This window comes from Branchiostoma lanceolatum, chromosome 2, assembly GCF_035083965.1.
Source record: "Branchiostoma lanceolatum isolate klBraLanc5 chromosome 2, klBraLanc5.hap2, whole genome shotgun sequence".
Taxonomy (NCBI): Eukaryota; Metazoa; Chordata; class Leptocardii; order Amphioxiformes; family Branchiostomatidae; genus Branchiostoma; species Branchiostoma lanceolatum.
The window spans coordinates 16,312,509-16,332,121 of NC_089723.1; the positions used below are offsets into that span (position 1 = coordinate 16,312,509).

General features: G+C 40.1%; 1 protein-coding gene across 8 annotated transcripts in view; it reads right to left on the bottom strand.

Annotated features, from left to right (window-relative positions):
• LOC136427598 (E3 ubiquitin-protein ligase MIB1-like) overlaps nt 1-19,613 on the bottom strand; it is a 66,541-nt gene that overhangs the window by 38,928 nt on the left and 8,000 nt on the right. For 5 of the 8 annotated variants that reach the window (XM_066416571.1, XM_066416569.1, XM_066416568.1 and 2 more), the window contains exons 5-13: nt 18,689-18,764; nt 17,663-17,796; nt 15,829-15,905; nt 14,780-14,966; nt 13,784-13,928; nt 12,260-12,393; nt 9,935-10,042; nt 8,063-8,260; nt 1,163-1,314 (exon numbers count right to left, since the gene is read on the bottom strand). In XM_066416571.1, the coding sequence (XP_066272668.1) occupies nt 1,163-1,314; nt 8,063-8,260; nt 9,935-10,042; nt 12,260-12,393; nt 13,784-13,928; nt 14,780-14,966; nt 15,829-15,905; nt 17,663-17,796; nt 18,689-18,764 (1,211 nt within the window). The remainder of the gene's footprint in view (nt 1-1,162; nt 1,315-8,062; nt 8,261-9,934; nt 10,043-12,259; nt 12,394-13,783; nt 13,929-14,779; nt 14,967-15,828; nt 15,906-17,662; nt 17,797-18,688; nt 18,765-19,613) is intronic. The other 3 variants (XM_066416574.1, XM_066416572.1, XM_066416570.1) reach the window with 1 other exon arrangement.

The window sequence follows — 19,613 nt, forward strand, 5'->3', positions numbered from 1 at the left end:
TTTCTAAAGAGAATGACTTCAAATTATACATGATCTATAAATAATGGACCAATAATTGCGATTTTAAAACACTGCATGTAAACTCCAGCGTAATTGAGGTAACAAAACGGTTACCTGCGAGGCTGTTGTTTGTTTGTTTGTTTGTCTGTCTGTTTGTTTGTTAAAACTGTGACTTAGATCCCCTGGTTCAGCCGACATCCAAGGAACATCAAGGAGACAGTCTTATTTACTTTATGTTCCTCAGACAAGACAGCATCGTCACGACCCTGATCTTACTAGCCATCAGCAACACTTGTCATAAGTGCAACAAAGTCAAAGTCAACATTCATATGAAGGACTAAGTTGGCTTTGTCATCTTGGGAAATTTGTTGGCAGAATATGATATTGCAGCATCATCCAACAATTTAGTATTGTAGTATAGTCCTGCTTTAACAGTCCAGGACAATAATTCATGTACGCATCAATAAGGTTCGAGGAACACCTCTTAAAGTTTCAATCTAAATTATTGCAGTGAATCCCTTTCTCACTCAGGTGTGTTTTATATATTTACCAGATGTGTGTTAACAGATGCAAGTTATACATAAATTATACAGTACTCAACACCCCTATCACATCATCAGTGCATCAGCAAAACAAAATGCCCCTGCAGTTCCAGAGGAAGCTGCTAGGGGGCCCAAACCTACACCACTTCTTCATTACATCACAAGCTATCTGCCACCCAAAAATTAAGACCACAGCACGTCCAGGTCAAAAGATACAAAAACGGAAGTTCCGCTGCAGTACCAAGGTCACATACCAGGGGGCCCAAAATCAACCTTGAATTTCGACTTCCCAACACCCGCCCACATACCAAATATCATTGAAATCCAGTTAGAGGCTCTTCAGTGTTATTCAGTTATGCTGACTAGAGTGGTGCGGAAACACAAACAGACAGAAAGACAGACAAACAGACACACCCAAAACTATATCTCCATTTTTCATGGAGATAACTAACAACATTTTACATGCCATCACTTAAAAGTGGGAAACCATTAGATTTCTGAAAAGAAAATGAACGACACTGATGATCTAGTCCGTCTTACAGACTGAGTACTTTTCTATGTCAAACTCTTATAGTTCTCCTTTTATGAAAGTCAAAACGATAAAGATTTTAATGACTAACCTGGCATTTCCTCGGAGTGCTGCGTGGTGCAGTGCGTTGAAGCCATTGTTGTTAGTGATGGTCATGTCTGCGTTGGCGTCTAGTAGGAGGGTCACCATATCGTCTCTCTTCTTACTGATGGCGTCGTGGAGCGCTGTGTCACCCTCCGAGTCCTGCGTACACCAAAAACATCCCGTTATCAGTTTAACTGCCAGTATCTATTCAGTACAAACTCAACTGTTAGCAGTTTATTTTATTTCTTCATTTTATTGGTTTGGCTATAAAAAAAAAAACAGCCAAAGCCGCCCAACTAGCCAGTAGATATTACAAAGTGCTTGCCAATATAGGCAGTCTGCTCAGGTAAAGGAATTAAGGTTGTCACAAAAAAAAAAGATTTCATCATTTTCTTAGCATGGGAGTATGATGCAGCAGAAGTCATTTTACAATTCCTGAAACTAGAAATTCTTTATATTGGCAAACTTATTGTCATAAAAGAGGGATTTTATGCTGATGCACACACTTAAAAGTTACATGTCTATCTTGAAACTCCTTTTAAGACATTTCCTCATAGACAATTACTTTAAGACTGGTTTGTATAATCTAGTTTAGCCGCTTTTATACCTATTTTGTACCCTGTTCATTTATGTATGTTATTTACAATTAGCCTTCGGGCAGGAATTTGCAATAAACTTATTATTTCTTAAGTGTATTGGGCTCTTTCGTTACTTGTCAACAATTCTGTGATTGTGGTCAACTACATTGCCAAAATAACACTGTTTACAGAAAAGTGCAGCACAGGTGGGTACAGAAAAAAACATTTCAATTCTTTGTGAAATATTCTTACAGCTCATTTTCATAATAAAACCTGTTATGTACGTGTAACACCCATTACCATAATACCGCCACTAATCATAATACCGCCAAATCTAAAAAGCGATGAATTTTAAGATATCTACTGGCGCAGTAACAGTGATTTCCGAGGTATGCACACTTCAGACATCAAGGTGTTTTTTTAATGGTAGTGGATGTTAACCACAGTACCATCAGAACAACCAAATAACAAAATGTGGTGTAGGAAACTTTTTCATGAGTACAAGATACAATCTACATTATGCACATGGTCTTTCATTTCAAGCAGAAATTCAGTTTTCTCTGATGGAAACCTATCCATTTTTGGCCTGAATCGAGTCAAGGCCAAATTAGTGCTGATTAGTTTAATTGAAATTCCATATATCTGTCTGGAAATCACATTACAGCCATACAGTTTCAGTATATCGACCTAAAATATCAAGAACAAAATTATTTGAAAATGCTCCTTCTGCATAGTACATACAAAACTTTGCTTTCATTTTTAGCCCTTAGGCCACACCAATTTAATTTCTTGGTTAACAGATTTTTTTATTATTTTAGCAACAGAAGGCTGGGGTGAAAACTTGCACCTGACCCTGTTCACTCCCTGAAATTGTGTGCACCAAAGTACAAACTTTCCTCTGCGATTCTGTTTTCATGTTGATTTTCCAACCTAGCATTTTTTTTTTAAATTCCGTTAACCAAGAAATTCAATTGGTGTAGCCGTAGAGGTGTCAAAAAGATGCAAATGCTGTAAAAACCAATAGTAGCAGAGCCGTATGACAGCCTTTAAGTACTATTCATCAGTCATGACACATAATCATCTCACACTTGCACCGCTGCATCTGGACCATATTTCCAGTGTGACAGAAAAATCATCAAAGTAATACACTGTCTATTGATCCGGGGACATAAAATATCCGGCCTCATCGATTTCTATAGACAGGCGAAGGGCTGGCTGTTTCAGCGCCACCTTTCGCACCAACATCTGTCCCCTCACGGCCCCCCTCCCGACTTGTCTGGCCCCGAGTGCCTCTTATAATATACTCCGCTGTCCAACGCTTTTTGATGTACACGTGCGTGGGGACAACAATTCACCTGGCGTGTAACATTTGCATACGCCATACCGGTGACATCATTATAGTGTCCTGTGTTTCGGGGACATGCGATTCAGGGAGGCCTTTGAAACCTCACAAGTTTGTTTGGCCTAGTTGTCAGGGACAAGTTTCTGGACCAGATTCCGACATGAATTTAGACTAGAGCTTGCTGTTCCTTGCATCTAAAAGTAGAATCTGGACAGAGCCAAATGTCATACCCTGATCATGACAGATGCCATCCAAAACGGAATTCAGTCTACATAAAATGTGCCTTGATGCAGGCCCTGGCTTTTCTATAACACCTGTCTTGACCCCACTTGGGAAGGGCTTCTGAGGGTAACAATTATACAGAAACAAGATTCAACTTGTTCTGATAATACACAGATTTTTCTAAGAATCTAAATTCAATTTCCCAGAAAATCTCCTTGACCCATTTGGGCAGGTCCCAGGCATTAATTAAGGCGCATACATTTAAGCAGCATGTGATCATCTTCTGTTAAAGAAAAAATGTAAGTCTACCTATGAATAAGTCATCTTGGGTTTGCAAGGGTGTAGTATGAATGCCATACATAGCAATACATGACCCTAAGCAATATGTGACAGACATGTAGCCCATAGGAGAAACAGAGTGAATACCGGTACCAGAATTATGTAATTTCAATATCAAGACATTATAGGACATGTACATGCATGATCTAGAAGAGCAGGATTGACTCTGTGACTATCAAAAAAAATTTAAAGATTTTATCAATAATCTACCTGTATTGTAAATATAAATATACTCTACAGAGTTGGTTGACCATGTGGGGTACAATAATAACATGCCTATTGAGGACATAATCATACAAAATTATCTAGAATCCTTTTTACAGTATGATGATCCAACAAGCCTGAGTTCCTTGTATAGTACTAATCATTTCCTGTAGGAAGCGCTGCATTTCATCTGTACATTCTGTAGAATGTATGCCTCACCAGGGTACAATGAAATTAGAAAACATTCATTGATTGAAGCGAGGCAGTCTCGCTGGGGTCAGAGTTTGGGTCACGTAGTGTGAGGCACAGCTAATGTCGAAAATTGTGGGATCTGATGGAATAGACGTGCCAATGCTTCTTCATAATGTACAAGTCAATTTTTCACATTTGCAGGGCCTAGTACAGTTCAGATGGGCCACCTGGCCCTGCAATACATTGATTGGTTGCGAAGGGGTGCCCGCGGTCCTACCAGGTAGCAAATTGTAGGGAATTGACAGGAAGGATATTGACTGTCAGATTTCTTTAATCTGAAATATGTCCGATGAATGGATCCATGCCCATGGCTGCAGCAATAGCCAGCTTACATGAACCAACAGCTATGCATTTATTTATTTATTTCACACTAAACTGCAGCAGTGCAAAATAATCCCTCCATGTTTGAGAATCACTTTCAATTGTATAGGAAAGCCGATACAAAACGTTCGCTCAGTTTGACACCGTTCATTTGGCAGAATCATCTTAATAGCTTGGTTCTCGGACGTCGCGTTTGGAACATAAAAACAAAGAAAAACCAATCAGACCCAAATGAGTCCCCCGCACTGGTGATGACTCCGGTAAGGCTGACATATCATTTCTAATATGTACCTTGTCGGTTATACTGCAGCAACAATTTTACTGATTGCTTCAGCCAAGCAAACTCTGCTTTTGAGTTGCATGGATTTTGATGCACGCTACTTGAACTAAAAAAAGGCATTGTGAAGTGAAAACAATGTATAGAACAATGTAAGACAGGCTCCATGAGTTTTGTCTGATGTTTTCCCATCATGACATAGACAATGAAATTCACCACGCAATTTCATGGTGGCAGTTGTAATCTAATTCGTGATGTCTTTAATACTGAACGAAATTCTGACGGCCACAAGTGCTTGCTTGATGCTTAGCCAGGCGTGGTAGCGCAGATTGAGAGGCCTGTTCATGCTATGTAAATGAGGGCATTAAAATGCGAAAATATATTATAGTTCAAGCTACACATCAATAGGAAGCACACGCCAGTTATTAAACCAACATAAATGTCTAATCAGTACAGAGCCTTTAACTTATGCAATGTACCTGTCTTCTAACAATCATCACACAAGATACAGGCCTATACTGATACTGTAAATGCATTTAACTTCGCGTGGTTATTATTTCGCTGTAGGGAGAAAATGGAGTATTCACGGTGGTTTTAAGTTCGCGTTTGAAACAATGGTAGCGCTACAGTCGTAGGTGGACAAAAAGTTTTGCGGTGGTTTTAAGTTTGCGCTGAAAGTTCACTGCAAAAAAAACGCGAACATAAAACCACCGCGACTATTTCTGCATTTACAGTATGGGTTTCCAAGTGATGATATGCACATACTTATGGTCACATGCACAGACACACTGGAATCAGAAGCGCTCACATTGCATGCAATGGCTTGATGCGCCCACAAAACTGTAAATCAACTGTGTATGGGATGAAAGCCTATTCCTTCCGCTACAAGACCAACTGAGTTTTGTTTCTTCAACCTCTCTAATTTTGGTAAATCATAAGAAAAAAAGCATAACTTTCACGTAAAAAATGATGCGCAAAATTTGGCATTTTCGCGTAGGATAAAACATGTGGAAAAAAAATTTGCAGCAGTAACGACTGATGTTATCAGAAAGAGGAAAAGCTAGTGTATAATCAAGCCAATTATGAAGAAAATTCTAGTATCTAAAAATTATCCACGGCGCGAGGCATGTCAACATCACACACAGAACGCAACAAAGGTCAATCTCGGGTCAGGGGACACCTCACTATCAACGCGGATGGATATCCGGAAATACGGCTCGGACCGAAACGCAATTTCACCAAAAACACACCAATTCATAGGCTTTTCAGCCATGCTAGTATACAATATCAGTTCGAAGCACATTATGAGAAATGTGAACTCAAACCCTGCCCCTCGGAACCCTTTTGTCACTTTTTTGTCGCGCACTATCTCGGACCCCGGTCGCGGAAGAACTGGGGTGTGCACTGTTAAGCCATGGTCCACTGTTCATTGTGCTTGTCGAGCTAGGGGAAGTCCTACCCGGGAGTTGAACTCAAGCCTTCTGGTTCCAAGTAATCAGAACCAGATGTGGTAAGTAACAGAAGTGAAGACCACTACACCACAGGGACACCCCTTCAATTTCCAAGAGACAGGTAACAAAGAAAGGTAAATCTGTCTCTGCAGCTCCTGATCTTATTATTATCACTACGAGTGAAACATACACAAACAGAACAACCTAAAGCAAAACAACATAGAAGGGCCCTCTTGGATCTTATTAAGGTACTGCAGCGATGTAACCAAAATCTTTAACCTTTGTGCAGTCACCATTGTCAACCTTCTCGTAATAAAGAATAAGAAATGTAGTTTAAACAGGACAGAGTGATTAGAGAATCTATGTACTGTAGCCCACAAATATGATTTTTTTATTCTAAATATTCACATTCATTTATTGAGCATTAGACAAGAAGCATATATGCTTATGAAGGTCTTCTGCTCGATAAAATATGATATGACAAATATGATACCATGGCCACTGCAAGATCCCATAACAGCTTTTTATTGGGCTATTATAGTCAAAGCAAGTATACAAGTGCATGGACCTTTGGGGGCAGTTTCAAAGGATCAATATGAATAGAAAGGCCTTCATGGCATTGATTATTGAATATAGTTTTTTTTTTTCCTGCAAGGGCGAACAAAAATGTCAACCTCACTGGCATCTTTAGCTGGGAAATAAATGATATCATTTTTCATTACCATTATTGATTTTCACTTACTTAAAGGCAGTGCTCTAGATTGCGAGTGATTTGGACCATATGGGACTCATATTCCAGCTCTCAGTGAAAGTAACAGGAAACTAAACTACTGAATGACAGCCCTTTGCCAATTCGCATGCATGGCAGCACAAACCAATCCAAATTCTTCTGAAAAAATGCATATTTCTGTCCTTCATAGCCAAATGAATGTTATCAACATAAGTCCCAGATTGATTGGAAACTCTGTGACAAATTCTCCTGTCATCTGCTTTTGAAGTAGAAGCCATTTGCTGCCATAGACCTTTCTTGGACAAGCATAAATCACTCTTAAATACCAATGCCCTTTCACTACCTTGCCAAAAATGTTCCCCCCATGGGACAAGTCAAGGTAGGAGAGTCACATCAGACTTGTGTTGTGGAGAGTTTGTATTCCCAACGAAAGTTAGAGGCTACTTTGACCCATTCTTTTTCATCATTGCCGCAGAGATACTTCAGGCTTCTCAAGCCTAATATATGGAATCTGATAATGGCATAAGGGTGTACCAAAAGGACAGAAAACTTCTTATCTCGACTCCTGGCATACAAAAACACAATCTATCACATACAAGTGATAATCACCCCCGACTTGGATTTGTTGGAACATATTATACCTTGATTTGTTTGTTTGTTTGTTTGTTTGTTTGTTTGTTTGTATTGCATACCCGGTAAACCGCATCAAGGCGTAACACACCAGGTTTGTACTGAAAAGTACAAGCTGCATATCCAGACAGATTTATATGATCCACACACACCAGGAAGGACCCCTACTCTTTTCGATAAGTGTGTGGGCGTTTTTTAACGTGCTTGAGGTGTGGCTCTCCTCAAACACGGGACCTCCATTTAAGTCCTATATCCGAGGGATGTCCCTAACCGAAGCTAGGTACTCATTTTCACCTGAGTAAAGTGGGGAAAGTCATATAAAGTGCCTTTCCCAAGGGCACAACGTCATCGGGACAAATCAGGGAACCCCGGATTCGAACCCGGTATCTCTGGGTTCTGGGGCCAAACACTACACCACCGCGACGCCACATTGATGACGTGCACCATTCTCCTCCAGAAGCAATATCTGATTTTCTACAAATATCCATCATACAAGAACCCTTTAAATTGTTTTACTACTACATCCAAGATACTCAAGATAAGATGGAGTTATGATCTTACCTGTAGACTAGGATGAGCACCTAGTTCTAGAAGACTCTTGACCACGCCCACGTGACCCTTGTTGACCCCGATGTGCAGTGCCGTCTGTCGCCGCTTGTTGCGTGCGTTCAGGTCGGCTCCAGCTCGAGCCAGGTGCTCGATTATCGTGGGTTCGTCTCCGAAGGCTGCGTGGTGCATGGCGCGGTCTCCATCCTTGTCCTAGGTAAAATAATAATAATGGTTTATTGGTCAGAAATTACCCGTGCAATGGCAGCCAGTGCTGAATTGCTGCAGGGTTTGCAATTATATAATACAGAGCAGATACAAATTTGCTCCATACTTGCACTTTGTGGAACTGTCGCAAGGGTCTGGGCGGCTGCCTTTCGGCGCCAGCAGGTGACCTCAATACGAACTTCCCCAATCGAAGCCAGGTACCCATTCACACCTGGGTGGAGTGAGGAAACTCGTGTAAAGTGCCTTTCCCAAGGGCACAACATCGGGGCATATCAGGGTTTCCAACCCGGGACCTCTCGGCCACACGATGCCACAAAAGGTAAATGAAAATGCCATACACCACTCTGGTCAGACACTCCATCAAACACAACACAAAAGAAAGAGATTATTTTCAGTTTGAACTTTGACATCAGTTTTCAAGCCAAATGGGTTCCAGGATGACTATCATATTCAACATTGAACATTGTCTAGAAGCATATTCTTAGGTCATGCGAGCAAAAAAAAGGCACCATAGAAAAGAGTAAAAATGCAAAACTTAGTGGTATTACATGTTTGTACTCTGAAAACTTAGACTAAGTGTTCTTGTTTATCAGGCAAGACTTTTCTTCACTTCAGACAGTTTACTGATAGAGAGTTTAGTTAGATAGAATTTATGATAGTTATTTCTCACATAAACATAAATTATAGTTATTTGTTTTACCACACGTTTGCCCACTGATCTTGTACTTTGGGCTGGTAAATATAGAATACAACATGGAATATTCCATATCGCCAGAGGAACCAGTATGACCACAGGCCGTATCGCCTGACGGCCGAAGGCGCACTGGAAGTGCATTCTAAATATTCTATTAAAGCCCTTGAGATAAAAGTAGAACCCTGTGTGATAACCAAAGTTATCGCCCGGTCCAGAACACCATATGAATTGTTATCCCGGCCCAGGTATGACATTAAGAAGAGTATCGCATTGCTTTAAGTTTGAGGGATACTACACCAAGATAATTATCACAGTCCAGCTGTGTGTTTCCTTCCATGGATGGGGATGGATTGTGTGACATTGTAAGATTAAGAGGGGTGATCAATAAGTCCTAGGCCTCACCCAGAAATAAGGTGCACAACTCAAATATCAGGGAATAATTTTAAAGAATAAAGGCTTTTATGAATGTCTACCAAAATTCAAATCATTGTGATTGTTAATTTGCAGGTGGCACCCAGTAACACTAGGTGAGGTAGAAGGATAACGACATGGACAATTGACTTTTTATTGAGCTGCAACCTGGGGTGTGCGGGCCGACTTGCTCTGCTGAAAGTCAGATACCCACTTCCTTTTAGTTGAAACAAGAAGGGAATGTTCATCAAACATTTTGACCAAAAAATGAATGTCTTCGAAGATCTGATGCCGATTTCATGGCATGAGAAACTCCACCCATACAGCTCTGATCACAGTTCAACCTTGTTTTTCTCGACACTTACCTACTGATTTCAAATGGACGTCGACTGAAAAGTGATGACCACATTGCTTTGAAATTTGGTGGATATTGCTAAAAGACGTCATACTTTATAATTATGCCAAGAAATTTAAGTTGTGCACCTTATTTCTGGGTGAGGCCGAGGACTTATTGATCACCCCTCGTATCTCTGACATGTTGGGTGGGTTCTTACCTCTACCTCCAGGTCACAAGAGTGTCTTATTAGACAGCGCACCACGTCTATGTGGCCATTCTGGCTGGCTGCCTGGAGAGCAGTGTGGCCAGCAAAAACACCATTGGCCTGGAGGAGAGAAAATCATCAGGGTTGGTAAATTACACAATACAGTAGCTGTAAATAGTACATTAGTGCCACCTATTGGTAATTAACAGAACTGCATTTTCTTTATACAGTATAATTTAGACAGTCGAGATGACCATTGGCCTGGAGGAGAGAAGAATCAGCAGGGTTGGTTACACATAGCTGTAAATAGTACATAAGTGCCACCTATTGGCAATTAACAGAACTGCATTTTCTTTATATAATTTAGACAGTAGAGATGACCATTGGCCTGGAGGAGAGAAGAATCATCAGGGTTGGTTACACATAGTTGTAAATAGAACATGAGTGCCACCTATTGGCAATAACCAGAACTGCATTTTCTTTATATAATTTAGACAGTAGAGATGACCATTGGCCTGGAGGAGAGAAGAATCATCAGGGTTGGTAAATTACACATAGCTGTAAATAGTACATGAGTGCCACCTATTGGCAATTAACAGAACTGCATTTTCTTTATATAATCTAGACAGTAGAGATGACCATTGGCCTGGAGGAGAGAAGAATCATCAGGGTTGGTAAATTACACATAGCTGTAGATAGTACATGAGTGCCACCTATTGGCAATTAACAGAACTGCATTTTCTTTATATGATTTAGACAGTAGAGATGACCATTGGCCTGGAGGAGAGAAGAATCAGCAGGGTTGGTTACACATAGCTGTAAATAGTACATGAGTGCCACCTATTGGCAATTAACAGAACTGCATTTTTTTATAACTTGGACGGCAGAGATGACCATAGCTTTGAATGGTGCATGAGCGCCAGCTATCAGCACATAGGGGAACTGCATGACAGGATAGTGATGTAACAGTAAAATTGAAGCAATCAAAACTTGGTATCCATAATTATATATCATGGCTCACAACAGGACATTTTAAGATCAAAACACTTGGCAAGAAAACTAGCTGCAGCATCCAGATTATTAACAAAATTGTGTGCAGTCGAAATTGTGAAATTGATGCATTGGGTAAAAATTACTGGGTACCGTATCTTCATAAATCTTGAGGCACTCGAGGAAACAACATGTCAACAAGCAGTAGATTATTGGAATGCTTTAAAGGGGACAAGACACCAATGACATCAACATTAAGAATTTCCTGAAATCACATAAAACATAATACTATTGTTTAATAACATAGAAATTTTCACAAAATGTTCGCCCTTCGGATGTTATTGAACATCGAACCATCAAAACTTCATACCTACAGCTATTGATTCTTCCCACCAGGTAATTACATTAATCAGTGACTTGCCCAGTCATGACATCACAATGAACATGGCAGCCGATTTGGAACTTTGCACTGCGGCTCGGAAAGAATGTTATTTTTACAAAATAGATATTGTTGTGTGCTTTAATGGAATGTTATCACCATAATTAAGCACTGTTTGCTCATCAAATAATTTTTTTCGCAAGCCGTGGTGTAAGGTTGCGAAGCGGCTGCCGTGTTCATTGTGACGTCATGATTGGGCATTAGTCACTGATTAATGTAATCACCAGTCCTGGTGAGAAGATCAGATAAGAATAAAGAGCTGGATCCATAGACGTATGGTTTCTGATGGTTCATTAATGTAATCACCTGGTGAGAAGATCAGATAAGAATAAAGAGCTGGATCCATAGACGTATGGTTTCTGATGGTTCAATGTTAAATAACATCAGAAGGATGTGGATTTGTTTTAAACGTTTATATTCTTCAGGGCTCGAAATTCATTTTTGGAAATAGGTGCACTGGTGCACCAAACCCAAAAAATTAGATGCACAGAAATAATTCTGGGTGCACCACATAGTATAAATTTGAATGTCAGCAAAACGTAATTACAAAGTTTAACACTCTTAAGAACTTCAATCTGTAATTCTATAACCAACTTTAAAATTTCAAACAAGTGATACATCACAAAAGGTTATATTGCTATTCTGATACTTACATTTCAAGAATATTCTGTATGCTCTAAGTGTACAATAGTGCCTTTACCCTATAACCAGTCCTACAAAAATATCTAGGTGCACTTGTGCATCCACTGTCAAAAATTAGGTGCACAGCTCCAATTTTGGGTGCACATGTGCACATGCACCCACTATTTCGAGTCCTGTCCTTGGATGATGCTACTCCTATTTCAGATAATAAGAAAATGTTGTACATGTATTTTGGTGTCTTATGCCCTTTAAAGTCTGATCCTTACATCTGACTCAGCTCTGTTCAGGATCTCCTCCACTTTCTGGTTGTCACCGTTCGCTGCAGCCTTCACCAGTTCCTCATTGACATCCCCAGAAACATGGGTCTCGAACAACTTCTTCAGCAGGGCAGACAGACGTTCTGAAGTAAAGAGGCATTGCTTGTTAGTATAGTCACTGGCAGACATTAAAGGCACCCAGAGCATTTTATGAGGCTTGAAACTTGAATACAAAAACTCAAATTTCTTGTCATTCCTACACATATTAAGTTTCAATAACACTATACCATACCATTACGACATTAAGGAGCAAAGATACGATGTCGTTGTGTGGTGAGAACTGATAGAAAATCCAAGCCCTAATAGACTGATGCTGACTGTCCATCACAATTCGCGGTTCGACCAATGGGAGAGTGACTGCATGTCCGTCAAATTCATTTTTATGTTTTAATTTTGCATTTCTACGTTTTGACGGTGATGGTTGGGGCTATGGTATCAGTCTATTTACACTAGGCACGTGAAACTAAAAGATCACCATGTAGCTTATTTTTGTGCCGCTTTTGAGCACTTTTGATAAGAAATCTGCACGCAAATGTGGTAAACAGTGGCATTAAATGTCAATTTCATAAAGATTACAGCAACTAGAATATTTCCAGTTTTCAAGCATCATAAAATGCTCTGGGTGCCTTTAAAGTAACCTTAATCTGCCCTGATACAGCTTAGAAACACTTTTCCCATGTAAGTAAAAATAAAGATGGCCTGAGTTTTATCAACAGACGAATTCAAACCCACAAGAACTGCTTGCATCACAGAGGAACGTTGAGTCATTTTTGGCACCAGTTTAACACACTTAAACAAAATACTTTGCCTACAAGTCCAATGCATTGAACGTCTATTTACACCCATGATAGACGCTTGTGTGTCTGAATTCATCTTTTGAATCAGGGCTTGAAATTCATCTTTGGAAATAGGTGCACTGGTGCACCCAACCAAAAAAATTAGGTGCACAGAAAGAATTTTGGGTGCACCACATAGAATAAAGCTGAATGTCTGACTCAGCAAAACACATTTAAGCTTAACGCTCTTATTAAAATTTCAATCTGTAACTCTATAGCTAACTTCAAAATTTCAAACAAGTAATGCATCAAGCAAAGTACTGTACAACAAAGGTTATATTACTTTTCAGATACTTGAATTTCAAGAATGTTTTGTACACCAGTGAACAATAGTACCTCTACCTGTACCCTATAGCCTACATAAATATATAGGTGAACTGGTGCACCCACAGTTAAAAATTAGGTGTACATCTCCAATTTTGGGTGCACACAGGTGCACATGCACTCAGTATTTCGAGCCCTGCTGAAAAGATCATGTCTGCCACTTTATCCATTTACCACAAAGCTCCTGAATAAAGGAAACAATGCCCATAATAAATAAATCTCCGAATTCTTATCCAGTTGTAGAGTCTGAATTCTCTTTACATAATGCCCATAATAGAAGCTCAAAATTTACAACAAGGAAGAAGCATCGTACCCCCAGATGAATTTCCCAGTGCCGCCTCTGTTGAAGCCACCTTGGCCACAGCAGCGGGGTTGTAGGTCCAGGATGTTCCGCACACCTCGACCTTCAGGTCACTGTCATGGTAGATCTGCTGTACGCGGCCGATCTTACCAAGGGTCTGAAAACACCATGGAGGGAAGGATAGGGGTTATATCAATTGAGCAGGTTCAAGCAACTTAAAACAATCAAAATTTCAGAGTAAATATCTTGATGATTTCAAGACTAGATACATTTTTAAAGTGCATGAGACACCAATGACATCAAGATTAAGATTTTCCTGAAATTAAATAAACCATAGTACTATAATTAAATAACATCAAAATTTTCACAAAATATTCACACTTTCGGATGTCATTGAACATCGAACCATCAAAACATCATACCTCCAGCTTTGATTCTTCCCACCAGGTAATTACATTAATCAGTGAATTGCCCACTCATGACATCACAATGATCATGGCAGCCGATTTGGAACTTTGCACAACGGCTCGGAAAGAACGTTATTTTCAAAAGCAAACAAAATAGATATTGTTATTTCCTTTAATTGAATGTCATCATGATAATCAAGCATTGTTTGCTCATCAAATGATGTTTTTCACAAGCCGTGGTGTAAGTTTCCGAACCAGCTGCCGTGTTCATTGTGACGTCATGACTGGGCATTAGTCACTGATTTATGTAATCACCTGGTGAGAAGATCAGATGAGAATAAAGAGCTGGATCCATGGAAGTATGGTTTCTGATGGTTCAATGTTAGATAACATCAGAAGGGTGTGTATTTGTTTTAAACGTTTATATTCCTTGAATGATGCTACTCCTACTTCAGATAATAAGAAAATGTTGTATTTTGGTGTCTTATGCCTTTTAAGCATGGCCACAAACTGATAGCCTGAGTGTCAACGTAGGATATCTTTTTACCCAGCATGGCTAAGAATAACAATTTGAAAACTACGGCACGACACCAGAACTTACAGGCAGCATGGCGTCTGCCCACTCCCCATGGCCTCTCTGTAACATCTTGACTCTCTCCAGATCACTGTTGACCTGCACCAAGTCTCCCACTTGGAAGTTCTCCCTGGCTGAAGTGTCAGCGCTTGCACCAGCCGAGGAGCTGGCGGAGGTGCTGACTTTGGTTAGGACCGCGGGGTTGAAGGTCCACCTAAAGCGTATAGAAAGAATCAACTTTAGAATGTAGCGTGCGCAGTGCAGTGGTTAGCTGTGTCGCTCACCCGATATGCACGCTACCGGAAAGGGTTCCAGTCCTCAGGACAGGACGTTAAGCTGTGGTCCACTGTTCATTGTGCTTGTCGAAAAGAGCATGAACAGAGAACCACGGCTTAACGTCCCGTCCTGAGGACTGAGACCCTTTCCGGTAGCGTGCATGTGATGCAATGAACCTGTAAATTCTGTACATAGCATCTGTCTTCTCTGTCACGACCAGTGGAAGATTAGCTCATCTGTTCATTGAGTTCATTTGAGCTAAACGAGATCACTTTCCTTTCCTTTTTTTTTTAAATCTTTATATTCATGTGCTTAGATGGCATGATGAGTTGCTGTAAAGATAGCAGCAAACTTTAAAATCTAATTTTTGTCCTGATACTTGAGCAAACAAAGCTTCTTTCTCCTAATTAATTTTTAGCGTGCCGTCCACCCTGCCTCTGGCCCAAAAGGTTGGGAGTTCGCATCCTGTCACTCACCCGACATGCTGCTGGACAGGGTTGCAGTATTAAGGACGGGACATTAAACCATGGTGCGATGTTTATCCTATTTGTTAAAAAGAGATTGGGGCACTTCCTTGGTACAATGAACTTGTAAATAAACATATGTATTACGCTAGCATCGGTCATCTCTGTGGAAGAATAGCTCTTCAGTGAGCCAAACTGGCTCAAGATCACTTTTTCCACTTTTTTCCACTTTTTTTCCACTTTTTAACGTTGCGTCAACTGTCTTGTTCACGGAGAAGACACCAGGAGGCAGTACAGTTATTCTACAGAAGTTCACATAAACTGTGCGTCACTTACCTGTTCCCACTGGGGTAGGACACTACAATGTCATGGTCCTCGTCAATCCCACAAACAGTGCCAGTAGAACCAAGGGTCTGAGGAAAGCAAGAAAAGTACACAAAATTAAAGCATTATTTTCATATACTGTGTTCTCACCAGGATTTTTTCACAGCGTAGAGGCATCTTTGCGCGGCAAAGCCGCATGGCAAACACTACAGGTCTGAAGGTGAGGCAGGAATATTTAAGGGCGTCTGGGGCATCCTCCCCCCTGGAAATTTTGAACTTTAAAACTATCAAAGACACTATTTCCTGCATTTTGAGGACTAAAGATTGTGAAATAAAGCCAAAGTTTTATGCTTTTGCATCAAAACAACAGAAAATCCCCCCTATGCTGGTTGAAACACAGCGTAGGGGCCAAAATCACAGCATAGGGGATCCAAATCACAGCATAGTGGCCCCCTACGCTCAAATGCCCCGGCGAAAACACTGATATAGAAGATCTTTATTGACACAACAAAAGCACAGCGACTTTCGTAAGGTCTGCTACATCTATACATACATACAAACGAATAGGTGCATACAAAGGAGTTTGAGTACACACAATCATATGGGATAGAGCAACATATCGTAATTTCACGTGCTGTATACTTATACATTGTTTGTTCTAATGTCCAAACATTCCTTGATGTATATATCTATCTGTACACAGTAAGGATTATTACCTCCTGGTATGTAATTGAATCTATCAACAGAATGGAGTGCAATGAACTCACTTGAACAAGCAGAGATAAAGGTGAATAGCTTTGAGCGTTTATTTTTAATTTCATTTGGGCAGAATGGACAAAACCTTTGATCACGGGGAATTTTACGATACCTTCCGGCTTCAATGTTCAATTTATGGCTACATATTCTTATCTTTGTAATTGATCTACAAATTTCAAAATCATTCAAGGAGGAGCGCCACAGAGTGTGGAATAGATTCAATTACCAGTAAGTGAGGTAGTTTTGATTCTGGCATTTCTCAACCAATGAATAACAAAAGGCATGAGCAAACTGCCAAACAATGTTGTATTCAGTCATATCAGGACATCTTAAAATAGGATAATAACAATGGTGAAAATGTTCTGTAGCTTCAGGCCACACCAATTTAATTTCTTGGTTAACAGTTGTTTTTTTTAACGCTAGATTGGAAAATCAACATGAAAACAGAATCTCAGAGGAAAGTTTGTACTTTGGTGCACACAGTTTCAGGGATTGAACAGGGTCAGGTGCAAGTTTTCACCCCAGCTTTCTGCTTTAATGATGTCCTCGTGCTAAAATTATTTTCTTTTTAATCCGTTAACCAAGAAATTAAATTGGTGTGGCCTTGACATACAGAAATTGCTAATCTACTTTGATATTATGTGTACAGAGTTCAAAACTGCAGAGTCACTGTTATTGACATGCAGGGCTCGAAATTCATTTTTGGAAATAGGTGCAATGGTGCATCCAACCAAAAAAATTAGGTGCACAGAATGAATTTTGGGTGCACCACATAAAATAAAGTTGAATGCCAGCAAAGCATAATTTCAAAGTTTACGCTACTGCCTCTCTTAATTAATAAGAACTTCAATCTGTAATTCTAAGTAATACATATATATATAGAATTAAGTAAAACAAATGGTTGTATTGCTTTTTCTGATACTTACATTTCAATAATATTCTGTATACTAGTGTACCATACTACGTTTACCCTATGGCCTACAAAAATATCTAGGTGCACTGGTGCACCCACAGTAAAAAATCAGGTACACAGCTCCAATTTTGGGTGCACAAGCACCCACTATTTCGAACCCTGACATGTGAACCTCACCTCGAACATGCCGTCCGTCCAGCCTCCATGTCCGTGCTGCAGGGACTGAACTATCTCCAGGTCAAGGTCAATGTTCACCTGGTCCCCGATGGCCAGTCCTCCAGGCCCTGCCCTGCTTCCTGCACTCTGTTCACCTGCACGGGGGAGGGGGGCACGGGGGAGGGGGGCACGGGGGAGGCTGTAGTCAGCGTTTCTGACAAAGTTTCTACTTTTTCTGAGCCGGTTGCCATACAGATTAGACATAGGAATAGAGGCTACTTTTGGACTTTGAAAGAAAGACTTCTGATCTTTTCGGTAAGGCTGGCTGTAAAATTGCATCACTTTTATGTACTTCGTGAAACAACATCAGTTGGTAAAGTAAATGGAAAAAAGCTTTGTGGAGAAACTCCATTGGACCTCTGTGTACATGTACACCCTTCCACAGCAAGGCTGTCACCACCTTACATTCTTCAGCTGTCTATGTGTGACCTGCCTTTTGTTTGTATGCATTCCTTGGCACAAAAGACTTCCACGGTTCATGGTACTTTAGGTGACACAGTTCAAACTGTCTAGTTTGCATGGACAACATGGACGGTACATGTATCACTATTTCTATGGGTGATACTGGACCAGTGGGGTCATAGTTCAAACTTTTCTTTACCATGTGTGACACTCATTCAAAAAATAAAGGGAAGAAATGACACAATGGATGCTATATGGTTTGTGGTACAATTGCCAGGTCCAGAATGTGTATTTATCCACTTAAGTGCTCTGTAAATCATAAAAAGTATTTCAACAAAGGAAAATTGAGGACAGTAATATCAGGTGTCAATTTTTGATATATTCTTTCAATAAAAACAGGTCTGGGATGTCATTCAATACTATGACTGTCTTACTCATTTGCAGGTACTAATGATAGAACCAGCAGCTATTTTACATAGTATGTCTTCCTCAAACACAGCTCTGTCATGTGTCTGTAGAACCTCATTTTTTGGTTTCTTGTTTTTCTTCTCCATCTAAGGTAAAATTGAAAAGAAATAATCCTACCGAGCTTACCCAGGCAGGGCAAGTGGTCTCTGTAGAACGTGCCTCCTTTGGCGTCGTTGACAACCTTCAAGTCCGTCTGAAACACAACAACATAGAGTATGATCTACACTGTAGAACTCAAAATGATGCTGTTGTGTATGATGATAATATAATAGTCTTTATTGCATATTCCTGCCCAGAAGGGCTTAATGCACAGACGACCACACCTTGGTCTATAAGAAGCATAATACAAAACATGAATTGATCAGCTGCTACATTCTAACATTGACAAACTAAATGATAGACAAACTGTCGACTATTGCTAAACTAATGTTGATCACCTAGTAGTTTCTTCTCTCTTTTTGAAACATTTGGAAACATGACTACATACTTTGTCTATTATATGTTCGTTCTTACATGACATTAGGTATATAAAAGTGTCCTGCTTTGACATTTTTGTACATTTCTTGTCTAATCCTATTGTTTTAAACAGCGATTGGCGCTCATCTTCATATAAGGAACAATCAAGTAAAAAGTGGGTTTCATTTTCAACATATAAATGGTTACAGAATTTGCATGTTCTATTCTTCAGAGGGGTATGGTTATGCCTTCCAGATTCTACGTGTAGGGAGTGGTCACTGATGCGAAGTTGTACTCTCCAAGCAGAGGAGGGGTTTCGGCTGGTTTTTGACGTGTTTCTAGGCGTTTTTGTTGGGCTTTCTACTTTGTCATGTTTTTTTTGTATAGCCAACCCACATACAAAAAAAACATGACAAAGTAGAAAGCCCAACAAAAACGCCTAGAAACACGTCAAAAACCAGCCGGAACCCCTCCTCTGCTTGGAGAGTAGCGAAGTTGAGTTCTATGTCTGGAGGTACAATGAGGGTGGTACAATGAGCGTTTGTTTGACACAGACAACCTGCAATGTTATTCTTCTGACAAAAGA